This window comes from Salvia splendens, chromosome 6 (assembly GCF_004379255.2).
Source record: "Salvia splendens isolate huo1 chromosome 6, SspV2, whole genome shotgun sequence".
Classification (NCBI taxonomy): Eukaryota; Viridiplantae; Streptophyta; class Magnoliopsida; order Lamiales; family Lamiaceae; genus Salvia; species Salvia splendens.
Window position 1 is genome coordinate 6,832,212 of NC_056037.1, and position 21,502 is coordinate 6,853,713.

The following is a 21,502-nucleotide window of genomic DNA, read 5'->3' on the forward strand; positions in this document are numbered from 1 at the left end:
TAGTGTTTGTTTGCGTTCATTTAAGTTTGAATTCTTATAGGAGTAATATTTTCATTAACAACCAATACTTCAATAGTCTTGATAGTTCACCACACAAATTTAAATGGGAAATGAGTTGACTAATTTTCACTTTATGGGATTGGGATTGGGATTGGGATTGGGATTGTATCCAACGATTTAACTTGGGGCATGCTTCTTCGGGTCTTCCTTTTTTCTCCCCATTCCAATCCAACAGAGTTACAGCACCACAACACCACATAACAAACTTTACATTTTCAACTGAGCTAAAAACGCATCCGGCATCTATTTCCTACGATTATTAAAAAAACATAATAATAAAATAAGCCTTTCCACTTTTCCATTGAACTCATAATGTGGGGAAAGAATAGTAAAATCTTACAAATGTGCAGACTTCAAATTGCACCAAATTTACAAACAATCATTTCATCTCAGGTTCTCAACAAAACAAATCTCTAGAATCTAATAACATCAAGAATCACAATCTTGGACAAATTCTTGATGTTTCAAGTCATGGAAAGCAATCAGTGGACCTTTCATTGTGCACATAAAAAAAGGTACTCCTCCTAATAGTATATCAATTCAAATTCATTTGTAAAAAAACCTACATTTCAAAGTAAGTAAAGTAATCTGCAGTGAATCAAATAAAATTCACAAATCAAGGATGAGAACCAAACCCAACTTCAAACGGCAGTATTAAAATAGATTCAACATAAAATTTCCAAAACTCTTACAGAAGGGGAAAAGCAGCCAGAAAAGGCACAACCTGCACGTTATGTTATGGATCACAACATATAACACCAATTTTCTACTGCAAAATATTGGCAACTAAAACCAAGAATACTAATCGAGAGATCTCATCAATCACCATAATGAATAGGCTTGAAGCATTCAAGCCAGTTTTCTGGCAACGAGCTAAACACTATGGGGCGTTTACTTTCACGATTGATGAGATACATGATTGAGTATTTTTATCCTCATCACTAGGATTTCTTCAATCATACTCTTTCAATGCTACATAAATCAAGAGGATATTCCAAATTTCCCATCCATCTTATTAAACAACAGATTACCAAGACTATTTTTATCGATCTAGGCTACTACTAGTCATAACTAAACGCCCCCTATGTCTATCAGCTTCATAGAATTCTCGAGGTTTCTTGACTAAACATGAAGAAAACTAGGTTTGTTGAGTTAATAGAAAACTAAACTTGATAAAATTGAGCTCACCAAGATACCTAAGAATCATGCTTCAATCCATGAACATAACCTAACAATCAATATGCTCAATTTTTTCATCATGCACACACAAAGAAGCTAGAATTAAATAACATGTTTTCTTAATGCAATCTCAATCAACATAATAAATTTCCTAAGCAATATTCAAAGGGGATTAAAGTGCCAAAGTAATTCAATTTTACAAAGAACGATTGATTCATCACTTTTCAAATAATTAAGCCATTTCGATTTTCAAATGAGAAAGATAAGACAACAAACAACAATGTACAGAAAGAATTGATTAAATAAAATTAGAGGGAGAGTTTCAGTAGCTAACTCTCAACTTTCATAACGATTCTAGTCCTCCTCTCCCCGGCCAAAACCACGCTCTCGGCGTCGACGAACCGCGATTTCCGGAACAATTTCACAATCTCCGCCACCTCCTCCGCCACGGCCACCACGCAGACGCCGCCGCTCCTAACCGTCCGCTCAATCTGCGCCACGTACCTAGCCGGGAAGAGAGCCAGATCCAGATACGCGCCAAACCATAGATCGAAAATACCATCGAAAAACGGCAGATTATGCGGATCCGCGCGGCTCACCAGCGGCGGCGACTCCACCCCCGTCACGTCCTCCACGCCGGCGTCCCTGAGTGCTCGGACCGCGTGTCCCGGACCGGCGGAGACGACCAGGACATGCGAGTGGTTCGCGATGTGGTTTCGCGATCGGAGGGTTTCGAAGAAGGAGGCGTAGGAGGCGACGGCGACGGCCCAGGCCTTGGTGGACCAGATGCGGCGGTTGCGCTTCTCGACGGTGGTGTAGGCGCGGGGATGGAAATCGCAGGTCGATTTGGGGAAACGCATGTGCGGCTTCGGGTTCGGATCGGACGGATCGAAGCAGGTCTGTGGTGTTTGGATTGAGAGGAGGAGGAGCAGCGTTGCGGCGATTACGGCGGCGATAGAGATCCTGTTGAGGAGTAGCTGAAATCGGAGATGGAGCTTCAATGCGCTATACGTCGCCGTTTTGGATTTTAGGCTATACGTCGCCGTTTTGGATTTTAGGCTATACGTCATCGTTTGAGGATTTCAGGCTACAGTCGTCTTAAGTTATGTTTATTTTGTTGAGAATATCACTTTTATCAAATTTAGGGATCCACAATGCTTAGCCAAGTAATTCCATTTTTCAGCTATCAATATGTCAACGTTTTTTTATTTCATCCACAACATTTGCAATGGAATAACTCCATTTCATATTCATTTTCAACCTCAACTACAATTATTTAAAAGTAAAAACAAACGATTAATCTAATTAAATTTAAATTCATATAATCAAATTAAATTACTAAATATAAACATCAGTATATCTCCAAATTTCTTCAATCATATCTTATTAGAGTTGGATGGAAGTTTGGCGGGGCATATACTCTCGAAAAAGAGGTGGTGCCCTCGAGACGGGTTGTCAATACTATTTAAGTAGTTGGTTAGTTTTTTCATTCCTAATACATACATCAATACTTCCTAGCATGTCGGGTAGTCGTGAACTCTGCCGTGCAATTTCATATACGACTAGACATCACTATGATCAGTCTTCTCAAATATATGTCACAGAAAGCCTCCACACCTAGCGACAAAAGAACCTCACACATGAAGGTACTCATCAAATTAGTCTGACGATCCTCTGTATAACACTCAGGTTAAAGTGGGGAGCGAACGTCGTTGTATAGACATGGACAGGGAGTGACTCTTAGGGAGTGAACGTCGGTGCGTAGGGCACGGACAAGGAGCGGCCACTACTTGTGTAGTATAGGGAGATATGAATGAATCGAAACACACCGAACGAGAGAAATTATAAAAATTTGCATGTATGAGACTACATATTCAATGAAAACTTAACAAATCTGATAGATGCTATGCATACTAACAAGATTATTCTTTTCTTATTTTCATCTCGCAAGAACTCCAAGTTAAACATGCTTAGACTGAAGTAATTCTGGAATGGGTGACCTCTCCTAGAAGCTTCATATAGAGCATGTGATTGGGGACAAAAACATGATGAACATACTTGTGTTGATATGTGGGAACAATCATTAGTTTGGAAATCGAGTCATTCATACGTCAGTTTCCTAATCATTATCGTATGCTTCTGCCATATCAAGAACCCATCCTCCTAACGACTCCAGGATGTTGTTGAAAATCAATTTCCCACATCAACGCAATCGCTCTCTTTATATATACATACATATATACAACAACATGTTCACCTATACATAACTTATGGAAAACCAATTTTGCATTGATGAATCTCCTCCAAATATTTGCGTTTTTGAACCATAGAAATGCAAAATTGTTGTTCATGAACACAAAATCTTTTAGAATCTTAATCAAGTTCAATTATTATGGTTAAATAAATATTTATTTAATAAATTAAAATGGGCCTCTTCACTTAAGCTTAATTAAGTGATAGATGAATATACTATAGTAATGTATATTCATATTTTTATTATAATTTTTCCATTTGGCGCGTTTCTCTCTGTCATCGAAATTGTCTTGCTCCTTTACCCACCTCACCTCCGAATTACATGTTGCATTGCAACAAACAAAACTCCCAACGGAAATTTGATTTCTCTTTCCCCCTCTTCACAAATCGCACTAAGAGCCCTATCCGATTCACACCTCCGTCAATCTGCCTCCAGTTTCTAGATTAACGGCTCAACTTTCCCCCATTTCTTCACTTTGGTAACCCGAAGGAAAAAAGGGACAGTTTTCCGGATTCCGTTACCAAGAGGTACACTCATATTTTGGGCGTTAAAGCATTGTTTGGAATTTTGTGACCTTCAATTCAACCCCCAAACAAACAAATCAAAGTATTCTTTATTTTATCGGATTACATGTTTTTCCGATTGCGCATGCATAGCTAGCTGTAGATGGAGGGCTATGCGTGTCTTTGTTGTTTGAGGTCAATCAAAATGAGAAAGGCTGCTCTTTGTGAAATGTATTATTAATTGTTTGAGAACGCGATAGGTCCCAGATTTGTGGCCATTTTTATTGTTTTTATCTGTGTTTTTGCAGCGATTGATTCGGATGGAAAGTCGGAATTAGGGGGAAAACTCTTGGGACAGTGAAGTTCAGGTTATCAATCATCATATGGTTTGAAAATCAATCATTATTTTGCAAAATTTTCTGTTTGTTTTTTCTTGGGTGATTTTGTATTTTTGTAGATACACGATGCTTTGCTTCTGGTTCTGCATTGTATGTGTTGTTATGTAAAATTACTATATTTAGGGAAAATGCTATTATATCTTTGTCAAGAAAAACATTTTAAAACCCCATGCTCCACTCGATCACGACTATGTAGAAACAAACACATCGTTGTGAAATGTTTAACCCGAGTTACTTTTTGAATTTGCTTGAATCTAATTATATTGAGAATGTGTTTTCTCAACTTAGATATCTATAAAATCAGTGTGACAAGGTAATTTTTCAGTATTTTCTGCCAGGCCAAGCAAGTTTGGGATTGCTGTAGAGATAAGTTGAGATATAGCACTAGAGCTGCTAAGAACTTAGATTCAGGTCTATCTCATTCAACTGCTACAGCTGACAGCGGAGGCGTATTTGGTTCGAGTTTGTCAGTTAAAAGGAGTATACAGAAGGCTATAGTAGACCTCCTTCCAAAGGAGAAAATAAGAATTCTTAAATGAATGAGAGAAAGAAAGTCCATGTTGCAAATCTTGAACAACGAGCAAAGGATTTTAGTCGATGAATGCCAAAATTTGTTTCTCGGTTGGACTGGTATTCAAAGAAGGTACTTGAGACATAAAGGTGGCATACAAGTCTTACAAATTTCTTCGGATTTTGCATCGCCATCTTCACCTACTTCAGAATTATCAAATCCCCACTATCATTCACAGTTTGAGTTCTACTAAGCATATCCACCATCAGAGCTCGACTATCCTTTCGTGGATATGAAAAATTTTATAGTGATGGCTTCTCAAGACAATGCTAATGATAATCGAATGTATCTTATAGGTGCTGTGATTGCAAGTTCAATGGCAGGAATTGCTCTTGCAGTATTAGTTTTGTTTCTGTGTGTAAATAAAGATAGGGAAGATGATGAGCAAAAAAATGTGCAGCGAGACGAAAAGCCTCTTCTCAACCTCAATAGTACTGATTCCCCAGGTATGGTAGAGCTGTGGTGGTGCTTTATCATCATGAAATTGTGTTTCGTTTCTTCATAGCTGATATAACTTTCCAGGTTCAATAGATAACAACCACCCAATGGGTACACGAAGTAGTTTCAATTTCAAGGCGACTTCATCGGCTGGAAATTCAGTTGCTGCTTACAGTGCTGCTTCTCAAGTTGTATCTCCAGGGATTGATGATAATGGGGAGGCGTACGTGAAAATCCTGTTACCACTTCCCCCAGGAAGAGCGGCAGCAGCTGCCGCTGCTGCTGCTGCTACATCAACAACTGGTTCTGGTGGTGGTTCCAATTGGATAATAGGAGCACCCGCAGCAGGAACAGTAGGGGTTGTGGGAGGAGCTAAAGAACCACCTGCACCACCAACACCACCTCCACTGGCAAAGGCGCCACCACCTCCTCCACCGGTATTTGGAGGTCCAGTTCCTCCACCGCCACCTAAAGGCGGTCGTCCACCGCCTAATGCACCTGGAAAACCTCCCGCGATGGGACCCCATCATCGACGTAATTCAACAAATGACTCCATGGCTTCAGACGATTCCATGGCTCCCAAAGCTAAGTTAAAGCCATTCTTCTGGGACAAGGTAATGGCAAGCCCAGATCATTCGATGGTCTGGCATGAGATCAAAGCCGGCTCTTTCCAGTAAGTACTTGTATTGCATTGCCTAGATTTGTCGCCTCCCCGTTCGTCATGTTAATCGTGTAACTGTTTCCAAAACTTGCAGATTTGATGAGGAGATGATGGAAGCTTTATTTGGATATGCAGCAGCTGATCAGAAGAAACAAAAAGGAAAAGAATCAACTTCGGCTGAATCTTCTACTCAATTTATTCAGATTATTGATCCTAAAAAGGCCCAGAACTTGGCAATTCTTTTGAAAGCATTGAATGTGACATCAGAAGAAGTTTGTGATGCACTCAAAGAAGGTGTGTGTTTATCAGATATTTTGCAATTAGTTTACAAGAAATAACATGATGTGCATATTAAATATAACATGACTAATTTTTGTGTGTTTGTCAATTAGGTAATGAGCTTCCATCAGAATTTATCCAAAATCTGTTGAAAATGGCACCAACAGCCGATGAAGAACTCAAGCTTAGGTTATATACCGGAGATCTATCTCTAATTGGCCCGGCTGAGAGATTCCTCAAGGCCTTGATTGAAATCCCATTTGCCTTTAAACGTTTGGAATCATTGTGGTTCGTAAGCACGTTTCAGGAGGATTTCACTTCAGTCAAACAATCTTTAACAACTTTAGAGGTTTGTATATATTTTATGATGAATTCTTATAAAAGGTTTCCTAACATACGAGATCACTTTTGAATTCTGTGAGGTGATTGAATACTTGGGTTTAATTTAGCTAACTTTGAATCTTTTATTTTGATATGTAAGTTACACCAACCTGATAATTCAATATGAGCTAAATATTCTAATAAATGCATTTGATAACCATTCGTTTTGACACTTTTGAAAGCTTTTAAAACATGCTGCTTGAGACAACGAAGCACAACCCAGTTTGTAAGAAGAGACTTCCCCTCCAATAAGTAGACTAGGGGTTCGAGTCATCTTGTGTGCGTGGGTATAGGTGTGTGTGGGAATTACAGCCCTAAAAAACATGTTGCTCGACTCATGCATTGCAGTGCTTGTTTAGTTCACGTGTATTTCTTGTTCTGGTGTTGATGTATTTGTGTGAATGAACATTATGATATCATTTCAGGCAGCATGTGACGAGCTCAGAAACAGCAGACTCTTTCTGAAACTCTTGGAAGCTGTTCTAAAAACTGGCAACCGAATGAATGATGGAACCTACCGTGGTGGTGCTCAGGCATTCAAGCTTGATACGCTCTTGAAACTATCTGATGTTAAAGGAACAGATGGGAAGACCACGCTGCTGCATTTTGTGGTCCATGAAATAATCCGTGGAGAAGGAGTAAAAGCTGCTCGTAGAATGAGGGAGAGCAGGAGCTTGTCCATTGTGAGGACGAATGATCTTAAGGATGATGCTTCCCAAAACGCAGAAGATTACCACCGAAGCCTCGGCCTTGAAGAAGTGTCTGGCCTCTGCAATGGCCTCTTGAACGTGAAAAAGGCAGCGGTGATTGATCGTGACATCATAAGTGAGTATGTGACCAAACTCGGCCAGTCCCGTTTGAAGACGAAAGAATTTCTTGAGAATGAGATGAGTAGCTTGGATGAAGATAGCAAGTTTCTCGAAATTCTCACGAGAATTATTAACCAGTTTGAGACCGACGCTGCATGGCTTGCGGAGGAGAGGGGGAGAGTGATGAACTTAGTGAAGAGTACTGGGGACTACTTCCATGGTCGGTCGGGCAAGGACGAGGAGGGGCATCTCTTTTTGATCGTCCGGGACTTCCTAGCGATGGTGGAAAAGGCGTGCCAAGACGTGAAGAGCTCCATAAAATTGCCCAAAACGCACAGAAAAGATGTCTTCACACCATCATTATCGCCTTCGCCGTCTCAAGGGTCGCCTCCGGCCTCCGAGACTACGCATGAGATGCGGTCTCGACTCTTTCCGGAAATGAGGGATCGCCAAATTGACAGTGAATTCAGCTCGGACGATGAAACCTAATATTTTCCCTGAGGTATGCAGAAATGGAGGGGGAGGGGATTCTTTCTTAAAATGTGGGAAGTTTTTAAATACTCTCTTCGTCCCATAATAAAAATAGACATTATTTATTTTTATAGGACGGAGTATAAGTATGTGTACCGCACCAACCTGTTGATCTTGCGACATGTAATAGTTGGTCCCCACCATTTTTAGGAAAATGAAAAAATGTTGGTGCGGTCAAACTTTCACCTAGTGGAACGCATGACAACTAAATCCACCATTTTCATTGGAATCAGGAAAAGTTGGCGATGTCCTAATGTCATGCATTGCAACATTGATTTGCGACATGTGACAATTGGACCCACCATTTTTTTAGGAAATGCGGAAAGTTGACGATGTCAAACCGTCACACGTTACAACATTAATGGTTTGGTATAGTACATGCACACGTCGTACACTTTCTACACTTTTATTTTAGGGCTCACTATTGAGCATGTTGGACTTTCTAAACTTTATCATCGAACAAGATCGCTCGACACATCGGAAGACGAGGATGATGAGAAGCCACAATGACGGAAGACATACCAATGTTAGGAGTTATGTGAACATATGCCGAAGAAGAGATCGCGAAGAGGTTCAAAAACTCAACTTTTTTCTCAGGAATCCCAAGTTTTGTTATTATAGGATGTATAGGACTCTTTCATATATACTTTTATTTTTTTGGTTTAACAACATGTGTATTGAATCCGCCTTTAGGCGGAACCCGACTAATCCTGCTCGATCGGGCTTGTAGATTAAGGCCGAAAGTTTCTCAGCGGGTTGGTCATATGTACTTTTATTAATCATCAGTTGTCTATATTTAATCCTAACCAATTTGGCTCTGCCCTTCTCTTCTTTTTAGATTTGTTCATCTCTCATTTTGCTTTCAAGATTTAAAGTTTAAATTTTGACCATTTTCAAGACCCTAATTAAGTTGGAGTCGATTAAATATTAATGAAATAGTAATTTGGCAGGATACAAATTTGATAATCCATCCTACTCTATTTCGAATTGAACTTGATCAATACGAAAATTGATAAATCCTATTGATTGATTACTAATTTATAGTTAAAATATCACTTAATTATGAATCCTTGTGTGTTTTCATCATATGTATTCAATGAGACAATATTTATGGCTCGTTTGGCTTGTTTGACTTGATACAACAAGTTCATGTATTGTCTTGATTTAATAACTACGGAGTAGTATGTTTTAAATTTATTTGAATCTTCCTATACAATTGGGTGAAAACAATGTGCACTAGAATTGTAGATTATACTAGTAGTAGTAGTAGTTAGCTAACATAAATATAAGTTAACATTTTTCAGTAGTAACATTAAATATTAACCCAATTCAGGAACGTAATGATGACATTTATAATATTAACCCAATTCAGGAACGTAATGAAGACATTTTTCAAAAATGAAGACATTTATAATGCACTTAAATTAGTGTTTATGTAGCATATAGAACAAATTACTCCTTAAAACGATGTCAAAAATTAAATACTAAATCAAATTAAATGAATCGAATTCCCGAATAATGCAATAATATAAATATTTGAAACCCTACTGCCATCTTCTTTCTCATCACACAGAAGGTCAAGAGGAAAGATACCATGGCTCCCAAATCATCCTTCCTCTCTCATCAGCCCTCCAAAGATAAGGATGAGAGTGGAGAATCATCCTCAGAGGAAGAAGAAGAAGAAGAAGATGATGATGATGAGAGAGAAGAATCAGGGCCCCATTCTTCCGAGACAGATTCGTCCGACGACGAAACGGAGGCCGTGTCCTCCTTCGACAAAGCCGAAAATCGACCAACCCTAGAAAATCTCAATTCCCCAATCCCCGCCCCCAAATTCGATCCGAGATCGGCCTCCCGACACAGCGACACCGATTCGGACGGCTCCCCTTCTAGTTACGTGATGCAGCCGATCACCAAGGGCTCCGTCTCCTCATCGAAGCGCAGTCGTGGCGAGATTGAGGGGGATTCGTTGAGGAGCTGTAAGAGCTTGCGAACTGAGGAGAAGAAATCGCTTTCCTCTCCGGCCGGAGGGGGTGGGGTGGGGTGTATCAACAGGCTGTGGAGTAATGAGGATGAGATCGCTGTGCTGAATGGGATGATCGAATTCAAAATTGCCAAGGGGTCCAGCCCTAGCGCCGACATGGGGGCGTTTTACAGCTTTATAAAGGGGAAACTGAAGGTGGATTTCTCAAGGGATCAGCTGAGGTCTAAGATTACAAGGATGAAAAAGAGGTTTTTGAATGCTTTGAAGAAGGGAGAGAAGGGTTCTGACCCTGTCTTCTCCAAGCCTCACGAGGATATGGCGTTCGTCCTCTCTAAGAAAATTTGGGGGAAAAGTGTGGATGTGAAGAAGAAGCTGGATGAGGATGTGGTGGATGAGAGAGAGGTTGTGGAGCGAGAAGGAGATGGTGAAGGAGTGGATTTCTGGTCCAAGTATCCGAATATTAATGCGTCTTTTGATAATATGAAGGCGAGCTTCCCTTCTCTCGTTGCTCCGGTGGCTGGGATGAGTTTGTTGAAGGAGAGGTTGAGTTTGATTGGGAATGTGAAGGCCAAGGAGTTGGATGATAAGTGGAAGCAGTTGCTTGTGGAGAAGACTGAGCTGGATTACAAGATTTTGATATTGATGAAGGAACAGGTTCAAATGGCTTTGGATCAGTAATAGTGTTGGGAATTGCTAAGTTGGTAACATTTTTTTGGCTTGAATTTATACCTTTTTAAAGTCAAATGTGATTCTCCGTTTTGATTAGCAAAATGGATTTTTTGATAAATGTTTACTATCTTGCTTATGATAAATTTAGTTCTCGAAGTACTTATTCATTAAGCTATGGTTCTTGTTAACATTTGGGTTGTGTTGTGTTCCATTTATAGGAGCTAAGTTTTTAACTAAGAATGTTGTTTGTAGTATGACTGCGAATACAAAAGATGATAGATGATGAATCAGGACTAGACCTCATCTTGATGGTAAGATCTTAAAATGCACTGAATCAGTAGATTCTTGAATCAATGCTCTGGATTTGGAAAATAACTATAAATGAATGTTCCTACTACTAAAGCTAATTAATACCCCATCATATTCAACTCTCCTCTACATTCTAGGGAATACATTTGGATTTAGTCTCACTGTATGCTGATCTAGACTTGGAGGGAGTTCTTGAAGCGTTTTGTTTGCAGCCGCATCTTAGCATTCATGTAATTGACCTTGACCCATTAATCTCTGCTTTGATTGGGTTTTAAGATTTTATATTCATAAGTTTCTAGGCCACCATTGCCTAGAAGACATCTTGGTTAGTTTACATTTGATGGGAGTTTACTATATTTAACATTTATATGACCTCTACCTTCTACAAAGCTCTCTGCTCTTACTACTCCCTTTTGCTTGATTAAGTACACTGCTCGCATTTGTTTCTTCTCTAGTCTTTGGATAGGGTTGCATCTGTAGAACTCAACAGCCTTACATTGTAAGCCAAGGATGCTGGGTTGTTTTAAGTGATGTCTCTTTTGCAGAATGCTTCAATCCTTCTAAACTTTTAGAGTTCTGCAGCTAAAGGCTTAGTTCATGAGAAGGTGTTATATAGTAATTGTAATTTTGTTATTTATATCACAGAAATAAGCTATGCCTGTGGCTCAAGATCGGAATTGAGTTGAATTGTGATATGTTTAGAGAGGAGTGGCTTTATTTTGTTGGTATACCTACTTTGGCCTTATTTGTACATCTATAGTTTATATCTTTGATATTTCTGTCGCACGTTAGGCAGTTTTGTGTTGGGTCAATTGACTTAGAATTATGTAGTATAAAGTAAATTGATTTATACAAAATTTAGACTTGTAATTCATACTCCATATTATAGTTAGGTAAAAATTTGATCAAGCTCAATTACCGGAGATAACAGAGTATATTTCAAAAGGAGTAAATTGATGCTTTGAAGTGAAACAGGAGTAATATACTACAATCCATCCGAATCAACAGGATAACAATTCAATAAATTCAACACTTGTACATATTCGACCTTTGCAAGAACTTAAATTTAGGAATAAAAAATTATGGTGCTACAACGATCAAAAGGAGAGTAGTTCAAGTGGAAGTATAGAGGGCTGCTGCAGAAGTAACATAATATGCAAGAGATAAGATGGCATGAACAACACATAGAATGCCTCCTGTGTGTAGAAAATTGTGGTATTTAAACCCACATGATACTCCTTTCTTTTCGTTTGATCTTGTTCCAATCACCAGCATTGTCACACCAACCACATAGATTATCCTAGAGGGAGAGAGAGACAGAGACAACCTCAGTTCATGAAATGATTTTAACATGTGTTATCCGGCTTATTTCGACTCTTTTGTCACGCGCATGAGATGCAGTTGAGAATCGAGATACAAACGAAGATTGCAATAAAAGATGTATTTGGAAGGTGTTTTCATACCATATCAAAACAAGGAATGCCTTGGAGAACTTCTTGCTTGGCGGTGAAGGTTTTTGCGACTCATGTTGCCCGGTAACACTCAACAACCCTAGTAAATTCACAAGAATATGAGCTGCGCTCAGAAGCACTGCAGCGGCTATGCCTAGCACATACGCATCATGGCTTCGCCCTTTACACTCGAATATCCACATTCTCATATGCTTCGCCTGATCAGTGAAATACGAATATCACATCAAACACCAGATATAGCAAAGCAAAAATAAACATATAGTGATATCAAAAAAACAATAAAGTTACATGGTTTTGAGCTTCCTTAGCCTTCAAAGCAAGAACCATTGAAATGATATCCAATACCACGATTAATAAACATGCAGATATACCCCAGATTTTGGTCTTCATTTTCTTGGACAAAAATTTGTTTGTAATAGTAGTAAAGAAATTAAGCCCTTCTTGGAAAAGAAATTTGAGATTTTATATGAATATATAGAAGTAGCAAGTTTATATATAGTGTTATAGATTTGGGGTTTGAATACTCTTATAGTATGTATTTTGCTTTTATGCCTACTTTTACCTTAATTTTATGACTTTTTGTTTTTTTTATTCTTTTCTTATGAGAAAAGTAGGGTATAAACCAACTAAGAGGTAGTATTGCTACTGCAGGTAGGTATTTTTTAGAGATGATAAAAAAAGTGTTGGTATAAATGCATGGGAATTTCCATATTCAACACTTGAATCATTTTGGAAAGTAGTTTTATTTACACCAAAAAACAAGATGTTGGAGAGTAATCTATTCATAAATAATAGTAACTAGTGAACAGTAGTACTACTTATATTGTTTATTTTTTCTACAGTATATTTTAGTTAGATTCTTTACTCTTGTGAATTCATTGCAAATAATAATATAATATTAAATTGATGATTCCAGGTGAATAAAACCGCTCACATCATGGATAATCAGTTTTAATCAATATTTTAAAAATTGGACCTAGCGAATGTTATTGGTTTATGGTTTGATCAGTCAGCTCAATTTAACTATTGATCGGATCGAAACACTCTAACACACATTGTATATATTACTGATTATAGATGTATTCACAGTAACTAAACGTTGTATATCAAACCATTTGATTTTGAAATTTACTATATATTCATAGGGAAATAAGGTGATGTTAGGTTGAGATTTTTTAGCTTAATTGAGAATTGAGATGCATTTTCAGTCACTCATTCACAACATTTTTAAAATGTCAACTGCAAGTAGATTATGTCAACTCGGGGGTATTATCGTCAATAACCTGCACATCAAATGTCAACAACTTATAGTTGACATTATATGTGTATAGTTGACATGAATTGTATATATAGTTGACATTATATGTGTGTAGTTGACATGAATTGTATATGTAGTTGACATGGATTGTACACATACTTGACATTATATATGTGTAGTTGACATAAATTGTATATGTAATTGACATTATATGTGTGTAGTTGACATGAATTATATATGTAGATGACAAAAAAAAAATTTAAAAATAAAAAATAAAATAAAATAAAATTTTTAAAAAAATATTTTTTTTTTAAAAATAAAATTAAATAAAAAGTATTTATTGAATAAAATGTATCATGAAATTACCATTCTGCCCTTTCATAATTAATTAATCTAAAAATATTTTCCATGTGGCAAATTCTGGACCACTGGCTGATAATGTATCTCAATTCTCAATTAGGCTAAAAAATCTCAATTGATCACAACATATATATATATATATATATATATATATATATATATATATATATATATATATATATATATATATATATATATATATATATATATAGGGGTGTGATAAACTACAAACCATCTATAATATAAACTATACAAACTTTAATCCTACTCACTTAATATAATTAATCAACGGTTAATATAAGAGATTTTTCTAATGTCAACATTTCCTACAAATCTGTACACTCCGTTGACATCGAACAATCAGAATTTGTACACCCCCATTGATATAATTTGTACACCCTGTTGACATCAGCCCCCGTTGACAGAATTTGTACACTCCGTTGACATCAGCCCCCCCGTTGACAGAATTTATACACTCCGTTGACATCAGCCCCTGTTGACAGAATTTGTACACTTCGTTGACATCAGTTTGTATAGTTTGTATTATAGAGAGTTTTAGAGAGTTTGTATTTGATCACACCTCTATATATATATATATATATATATATATATATATATATATATGGGAGCATTATTCTCCTTTTCATCCCTAAGATCCTTTTCTCTTCTTAATATTACGCGTTAGATCTTATGCATCAACGGATCAGATTGATTCTACAAATCTAGTTCCGCGTTGCATTATAGAGGGTGTTTCTATGCATTACAGGGGTAATATAGACATTCGGTGGAAATTGAACCGCCGTACTTTGGTAAGTGCGAATTTCAAGGGATTTGAAACAATCCGTCTCTTCATCTTTCTCATTCATTACTCACACATCCGAAACCACTCCCTCCACTCTCTCCACTACCGAAAACCCTAGATCTCACTCCCCGTCGCCGTGTTTGAAGAATTAACAGCATTCTACCAAGAGTTCGGCGACAACTAGCCACCGGCGCTAACATCTGCTCCAAAACACCGACACCTTTTGACTAGGCATGTTTGAAAAGGGATTTCGATATTTTTTTTTTCGCGATTTTGCAGAGCCGAAAAGTTAAAATTGAAACTTTGAATATGCCTAGGCTCATAAATTTCAGAAATAACATGTTGTTAGTTTATGGTTTTCTCTGAATCTGTCGTGTAGATATTGGGTTCGGTTAAATAGACATGAATTCCGGTGTCTTATATTTTTTTGTTTTCTGGCAGATCCAAAATGCCTAAGAGAGGTCGACCGCTCTCACAAGCATCATAGGCTGCAGGTAAAATTTGCGTCGAACCTTATGCAATTCAATATCTTATTTGTTGATTGTGTGAAATATTATTAGCAACTCTGTTGATCCCGCATTGTCCATGTTGTGTGGTGTGGTGACTAAACACAGGAAAGAGTTCATATGTGCATATTTTAGTATAGACTATGCATTATGGAACATAATGTATGCATTATGTTTACTAAATTTTGCATTACTCATGGTATTGAGAGTGTTGTAATATATGCTCAGTCAGGATGAGTTTTTTGTATTATGTTGTGGGGGGCAATGCATTGTGGAACTATAATCTTGCATTTTTTTGTTGTATTGGCTGCATTATATGCGTTGTATTATTTATATAGTTTAATACATTTTGTGTAGTATAGACTATGCATTATGGAACATAATTTATGCATTATGTTTACTAAAATATGCATTAGATAGGGTATTGGATGTGTTGTAATATATGCTCAGTCAGAATGAACTTTTTTTATTATGTTGTGTGGGCAATGCATTAGGGAATTGTAATAGTGCATTTTTTTGTAATATTGTCTGCATTATATGAGTGGTATCATGTATATAGTTTAATACATTTTGTGTGTAACACATGTGCATTTTCATGTTAAGAAAATGCATTATCAGTAATATTTAATGCATTATGAGGCTGTGTTATGCATTAATTCATATGATATATGCATTAATATGTAAACATCTGTAAGCATTATGTAGTCTACTTTATTGAAAATGTTATGATAGATTACTTTGTTTGTTCAATTTCAGAGAAGCGGCTAAGATCAGAAATCGACAATGCAGTTGATGATGTTATTCTAGTTGAATTGGCTAAGAAGTTGAGGGATAGGTTAGCAGAGGGTGTCCCTAGTACGTCCGCAGGTGAAGGTGAACAGAAACGGATTAAGGGACGAAAGAGTGATCGTATGTAATATATGCTCAGTCAGGATGAGTTTTTTGTATTATGTTGTGGGGGCAATGCAGTGTGGAACTGTAATCTTTCATTTTTTTTTGTAGTATTGTCTGCATTATATGCGTGGTATTATTTATATAGTTTAATACATTTTGTGTGTAACACATGTGCATTTTCATGTTGAGACAATGCATTAGCAGTTCATATGTGCATATTGTAGTATAGACTATGCATTATGTTTACTAAAATATGTAAATTTCAAAAATACGTGATTTATATATAGGTCAACCGTGCTATTTTACATCGTTGTTATTAATGTGTAAGTACTATACCCTAGCCCCTAGGCCTATTAAACCCTTGGGGTAAACAAGACACGTGTGGCAAACACCGAAACACGGCACATGAAAACACTAAATTCATGAGGCATACTCGCGGTCCATCATTAATTCCTCCAACGTATTATGCATTATACAGACAATAAATTTCATTATGCACTTTCAGTTGGTGCATTATATGTAACCGTGCACCTTTTTCATAACTTTATTCGGTAAAAAATTTTAATTACAAAAATACGTGATTTATATATGTAAGTACTATACCCTAACCCCTATGCTTATTAAACCCTTGGGGTAAACAAGTAACGTGTTCCAAACATGTAAACACGACACATCAAAAACACTAAATTCATGAAGCATACTCGAGGTCTTTCATTACGTCCTCCAACGTTTTATGCATTATACAGACAGTAGATATCATTATGCATACTCATTTGGTGCATTATATGTATCCGTTTTTTTAGACGTCGCTACTAAACCCAAGCCCATCAACTAATTAAACCCTTAGGATAAACAATAACCGTGTGCCAAATAACGAAACACGACGCATCTTATTCGTATGCATTGCGGTTCACATATTGAGCATTATATAGTCAATAATATCCATTACTAGTTAACATGTGGTGCATTATTCGTATCTTTTAAACTACAACCATATCCAGGCCGATATCTACACCCTTAATAATTCTCACATACACGCGATCCTCCATCACGGGACATGTTTAAACACAATCGATACAAAAACAAACGAACGCGGCGCTTAATTACATTCTTCCATTTTTGAGAGAACAACGATCTCTACACCGCCGGCAACAAATGATAGTACCAATGAGGATACGTGAACGAAGATTCGATAATTGGAAAGAGTGGCTGATCGAAAAAATCAATTGAAGAGTGAATAATGGAGTAATTCACGTCTGCAGCGAAAAAATCAATTGGAAGAAGGAGAAAAACCGTGAAGATCTTGAGAGGAAAAATCAATTGAAGAGTGAAGAATGGAGTAATTCACGTCTGCAGCAAAAAAATCAATTGGAAGAAGGAGAATAAACGTAAAGATCTTGAGATGAGTAAATTAAGGAAGTTGCCATAACCAACAAATAATTTGATTTCCATTTAAGCCCTTTTCAGTTTTTTTACTGATTAATTTAAATGATTAAACCCACTAATTTAGGCCATAGGATATAGTAAATCAACGGCTAAGATGAAGAAGGAAATATGAGGAAATATGGAAAAGGGAAATGAATACATCCATATATATATATATATATATATATATATTCGGTTATGTTAGATTGAGATTTTTTAGCTTAATTAAAAATTGAGATGCAATTTCACCCACTCATTCACAACATTTTCGAAATGTCAACTGCAAGTAGATTATGTCAACTTGTAGGTATTATCGTCATTTCATTTCTAAAATGACGGAATATCAAATGTCAACAACTCGTATTAAAATGTCAACAACTAAAAAATAACACTTATAATTCACATATCAATAGCCAAAATATCAAATGTCAACAACTCATATTAAAATGTCAATAACTTGTATAAAATGTCAACAACTCAAAAACAATTCTTGCAATTAAAAACTAACAACTATTTTATCTTAATTTTTTTATTTGACACAAGTTCTGGCATCATGATCATACAAAACATGTCAATAGGTTGCATATCAAATGTCAACAACTTATAGCAAAATGTCAACAGCTTGTCAACAACTTGTATAAAGTGTCAACAACTCAAAAATAATTCTTGTAATTAAATAATAACAACTATTTTATCTTAATTTTTTATTTGACACAAGTTCTGACATCATGAATATACAACACATGTCAATAGCATGCATATCAAATGTCAACAGCTTGTCAACAATATAAAGGATTTCCAAAATCCAGAATCAAAATCTCAAAACTACATCTCAAAATATGCAGCATCAACACACCAGCACCAACATCTCACACATTCTACGATGGACTCTCAACCCTAGCAAAATATGTAGTTATTAAAACAAAAAGATAAGTTGAACACATCCTAAATATCCCGAACATGATATATATCAAGAAAATGTCGTTGTTTATATACAGAAACATTAGTATCTTATAAGAAAGCATATATATAAAAAATTTTGGACCTAATTCTTGCCATTTCCTACAAAGTGAACACACCCTTAAAGTCTAAACTACCAACTTATATATACTGCACTAACTTTCCACTAATAAAATCTACATATTTTTCACGCCTAATAGTAACATTTGTGGCACTGATCATAACTAACAATCACAAACAGAAAATTTAAATAAAATAAAAGAGAAAATAGGAAGAGTGCGTGCACTTTGGTTTACGATTGGTGTTGAGTTGAGTGGAACATTGCTTTAAACGATTCTTTGAATCCAAAATTGATCAAGACATAAACTTGGGATATAGCTGGCCATGGCCCTCACAAAACGATTTTCTTTTTTGTGTCTACATCCAATGAATTTTCTAATTCCTATCAAATACTACAAATCAACAAAACTCCCATCAATTCAACTACGATCCATTGCTTTTATTCTTTGTTTTTTTTTTACAAATACTATTTGTTTTAGACAAAAATATCATATAGTGTACACATATTAAAGCAATATAAAATGTCTCAATATTTCAAACTCAAAGTATAGTTGTTCAAACTTCAATGCCGTTTATAGATATTAATCGTAAATTTGTTTGAGAATAAAATGAGGATTAATTTGATAGGAGGTGAAGATAATAATACGAGAATAATTAGGGGCATAATTATTGTTATAGTGTCCTTATCACTTACTCAGATAAACGATGTTTATCCATTTGGCTTTTATAATTGTATTTTATTTTGCTATTCCAACTCTCTTTCTAATCAAACTGATTTCGTCTTCTATTCCATTTGTTTAATTTTGGTGAATTAAGATCGATTTATTTCAATTAAATAGAATTCATATAATCGTATTTCATCTTCTATTTCAATGATTAGATCACTGCTACCTACTACTACTATATTTGATGAATTTGATAATGCTTCAACTAAAAAATGTAAGGAAATAATCCAATAATTAGAATCCAAATATCATTATTAGCAGTATTTTGGTATACGATTTCAATAGTTCGACTTGAAATACTTGGCTAGATGATTCTCGGCAAAGCATATTATAGAAATAAGGAAATTCAACTGAGAAAACTGAGAAGATTATATGAGCCACATAATTATATTCAAATGAATCTAGCAAAACGATATTCTCAACTAAATAACTGGCCAATCAAATTCATTCTACTATTTAGCACGGATCCACACTTAAAAACAAAATCCCAATATACAAAATACATTAATTTGCAATATTCAATAATGACGTAAGCAGCCCACCAGGTCAGAACAAATACGACGTCGGAGCGAACGCCGGCAGCGCCACCATCTGAGAATATTTCCTGAAATTAACAAAATCACGCTTAATTAAGTACTAGTCTAGCTAGTAGTATAAAAAAGGAAAACAAAAATTCCAAAATTTATGGTAAAAAACCTACCAGTGGTCCTCCGGTAGAGTAGGCGGCGGCGATTTATGATTGGATTTCACCGGCCGTCTCCTGTCGGTGGCATCGGAGATCGGACTGTCTTCGGCGATTGCATTGAGCCTCGGCTTCCAATTAGCGCCAAGTTTGGTCCTGCGGTGGTGGCGGGATACGGCAACCTCCGCTGTGGGAGTGACAGTGGCTGTGGCTCCGCCCCAGCAAGATGTGAATTCCGAGATAAGCTTCTTCATATGCCTCACAATTTTACTTGTTTTGATTCTGAATTCAATAAAATGATCGATCGGGGAGTTATATATAATGGGTCGATAATATCATCTGCTTAGCTGTGGGGCCCAGTATATACTGTTGGCGCTGCTTTATTGGTCCCATGTTTTTCCCTCTATACTCTTCCCATTTTGCCATTTCTATCCGTAAAATATTGTTCATTATATTTTATTTTTGACATTTTTGATAAATAAGACTCACTTTTTTACTAATTCATTACACTGATATTTTATTGTAAAATTAATTTATAAATATGGAACCTGCATTCCACTAACTTTTCTTCAATTTTCTTAAAATCTGCATCGAGTTTAATGTGGGCAACACATTTTACAGAAGTAGGGAGTATTTTTTTTTTAGTTGTGTAATCACTTAAATGATTTAGTATTAATTATTTTTCAAATAAATTGGATTATTTTTTTAAATACATCAATTTTGAGGTTTTTTTAGTTTTTCTCTAAAATTATTTTAATCTGAATACTTAACAAGCAATTTTAATCCAATATGTACGAATTCACTGTGTTATTTTAAAATTCAAATATTTGTGGTTTTGTTTCATCCTTACTAACACACGAAAATTATGTACCATAGTAATATGTCATGTGCAAGTTAGGTATTGTTTAATTGATTGAAACTGGTAGTCAAGAGAAAAATCAGTATAACACTAAATTGGTGTGTTTTAAATTTTAATTGAACAGATGAAAAAAATAACAAAGACGTTGAAATTTATGAATTGGCAGATTCTCTGATATTTGAAAATACCAATTTATTGATTTGAGTGGTTCATGACTTCATAGTTTTCTTACATTATAAAATAATAGTAGCACTAACTACTAATATGTTTAGTACTAGTACTTACCATGAATATATATATGGTTAAGCCAATTTTTGAAATGATATGATTATAATGGGTTGATACTTGATATTACTAGGTTCTCAGTTGATTGATTCTTTTAATTACTATTTCTATAAAGATGTGATACAGAGTCCATACATATATTACATGGCATCTCAGTATATATACTCACAGAAATAAAAAAGATATAA

At 36.0% G+C, this 21,502-nt stretch overlaps 4 protein-coding genes across 6 annotated transcripts; 2 read left to right on the forward strand and 2 right to left on the reverse strand.

Annotated features, from left to right (window-relative positions):
- Positions 1-1,568: 1,568 nt before the first annotated feature.
- LOC121808696 lies at positions 1,569-2,309 on the reverse strand. Its single transcript, XM_042209289.1, has one exon. It carries the CDS (start codon positions 2,307-2,309, stop codon positions 1,569-1,571), a length of 741 nt encoding a protein of 246 aa, XP_042065223.1.
- Positions 2,310-3,778: 1,469 nt separating this feature from the next.
- LOC121807858 (formin-like protein 5) lies at positions 3,779-8,874 on the forward strand. 3 transcript variants are annotated; one of them, XM_042208204.1, is made up of 7 exons: positions 3,779-4,020; positions 4,305-5,411; positions 5,488-6,076; positions 6,159-6,358; positions 6,457-6,692; positions 7,150-8,035; positions 8,139-8,874. In XM_042208204.1, exons 2-6 carry the CDS (start codon positions 5,198-5,200, stop codon positions 8,020-8,022), a joined length of 2,112 nt encoding a protein of 703 aa, XP_042064138.1. In that variant the 5' UTR covers positions 3,779-4,020; positions 4,305-5,197; the 3' UTR covers positions 8,023-8,035; positions 8,139-8,874. The 3 variants fall into 3 exon arrangements, with proteins under 3 accessions (XP_042064138.1, XP_042064135.1, XP_042064136.1); XM_042208201.1 differs by having other exon boundaries at positions 4,305-4,364; positions 4,720-5,411; positions 7,150-8,874; XM_042208202.1 differs by having other exon boundaries at positions 4,305-4,364; positions 4,733-5,411; positions 7,150-8,874.
- Positions 8,875-9,618: 744 nt separating this feature from the next.
- On the forward strand, positions 9,619-10,860 carry LOC121809819 (STOREKEEPER protein-like). The gene has a single exon (XM_042210624.1). The coding sequence runs from the start codon at positions 9,659-9,661 to the stop codon at positions 10,724-10,726; it is 1,068 nt and encodes a 355-aa protein (XP_042066558.1). The 5' UTR covers positions 9,619-9,658; the 3' UTR covers positions 10,727-10,860.
- Positions 10,861-12,027: 1,167 nt separating this feature from the next.
- Positions 12,028-12,973, reverse strand: LOC121807572. Its single transcript, XM_042207841.1, has 3 exons — positions 12,787-12,973; positions 12,490-12,695; positions 12,028-12,326 (listed from the first exon to the last, which is right to left on the reverse strand). The coding sequence occupies exons 1-3, from the start codon at positions 12,886-12,888 to the stop codon at positions 12,140-12,142; spliced, it is 495 nt and encodes a 164-aa protein (XP_042063775.1). The 5' UTR covers positions 12,889-12,973; the 3' UTR covers positions 12,028-12,139.
- Positions 12,974-21,502: the final 8,529 nt, after the last annotated feature.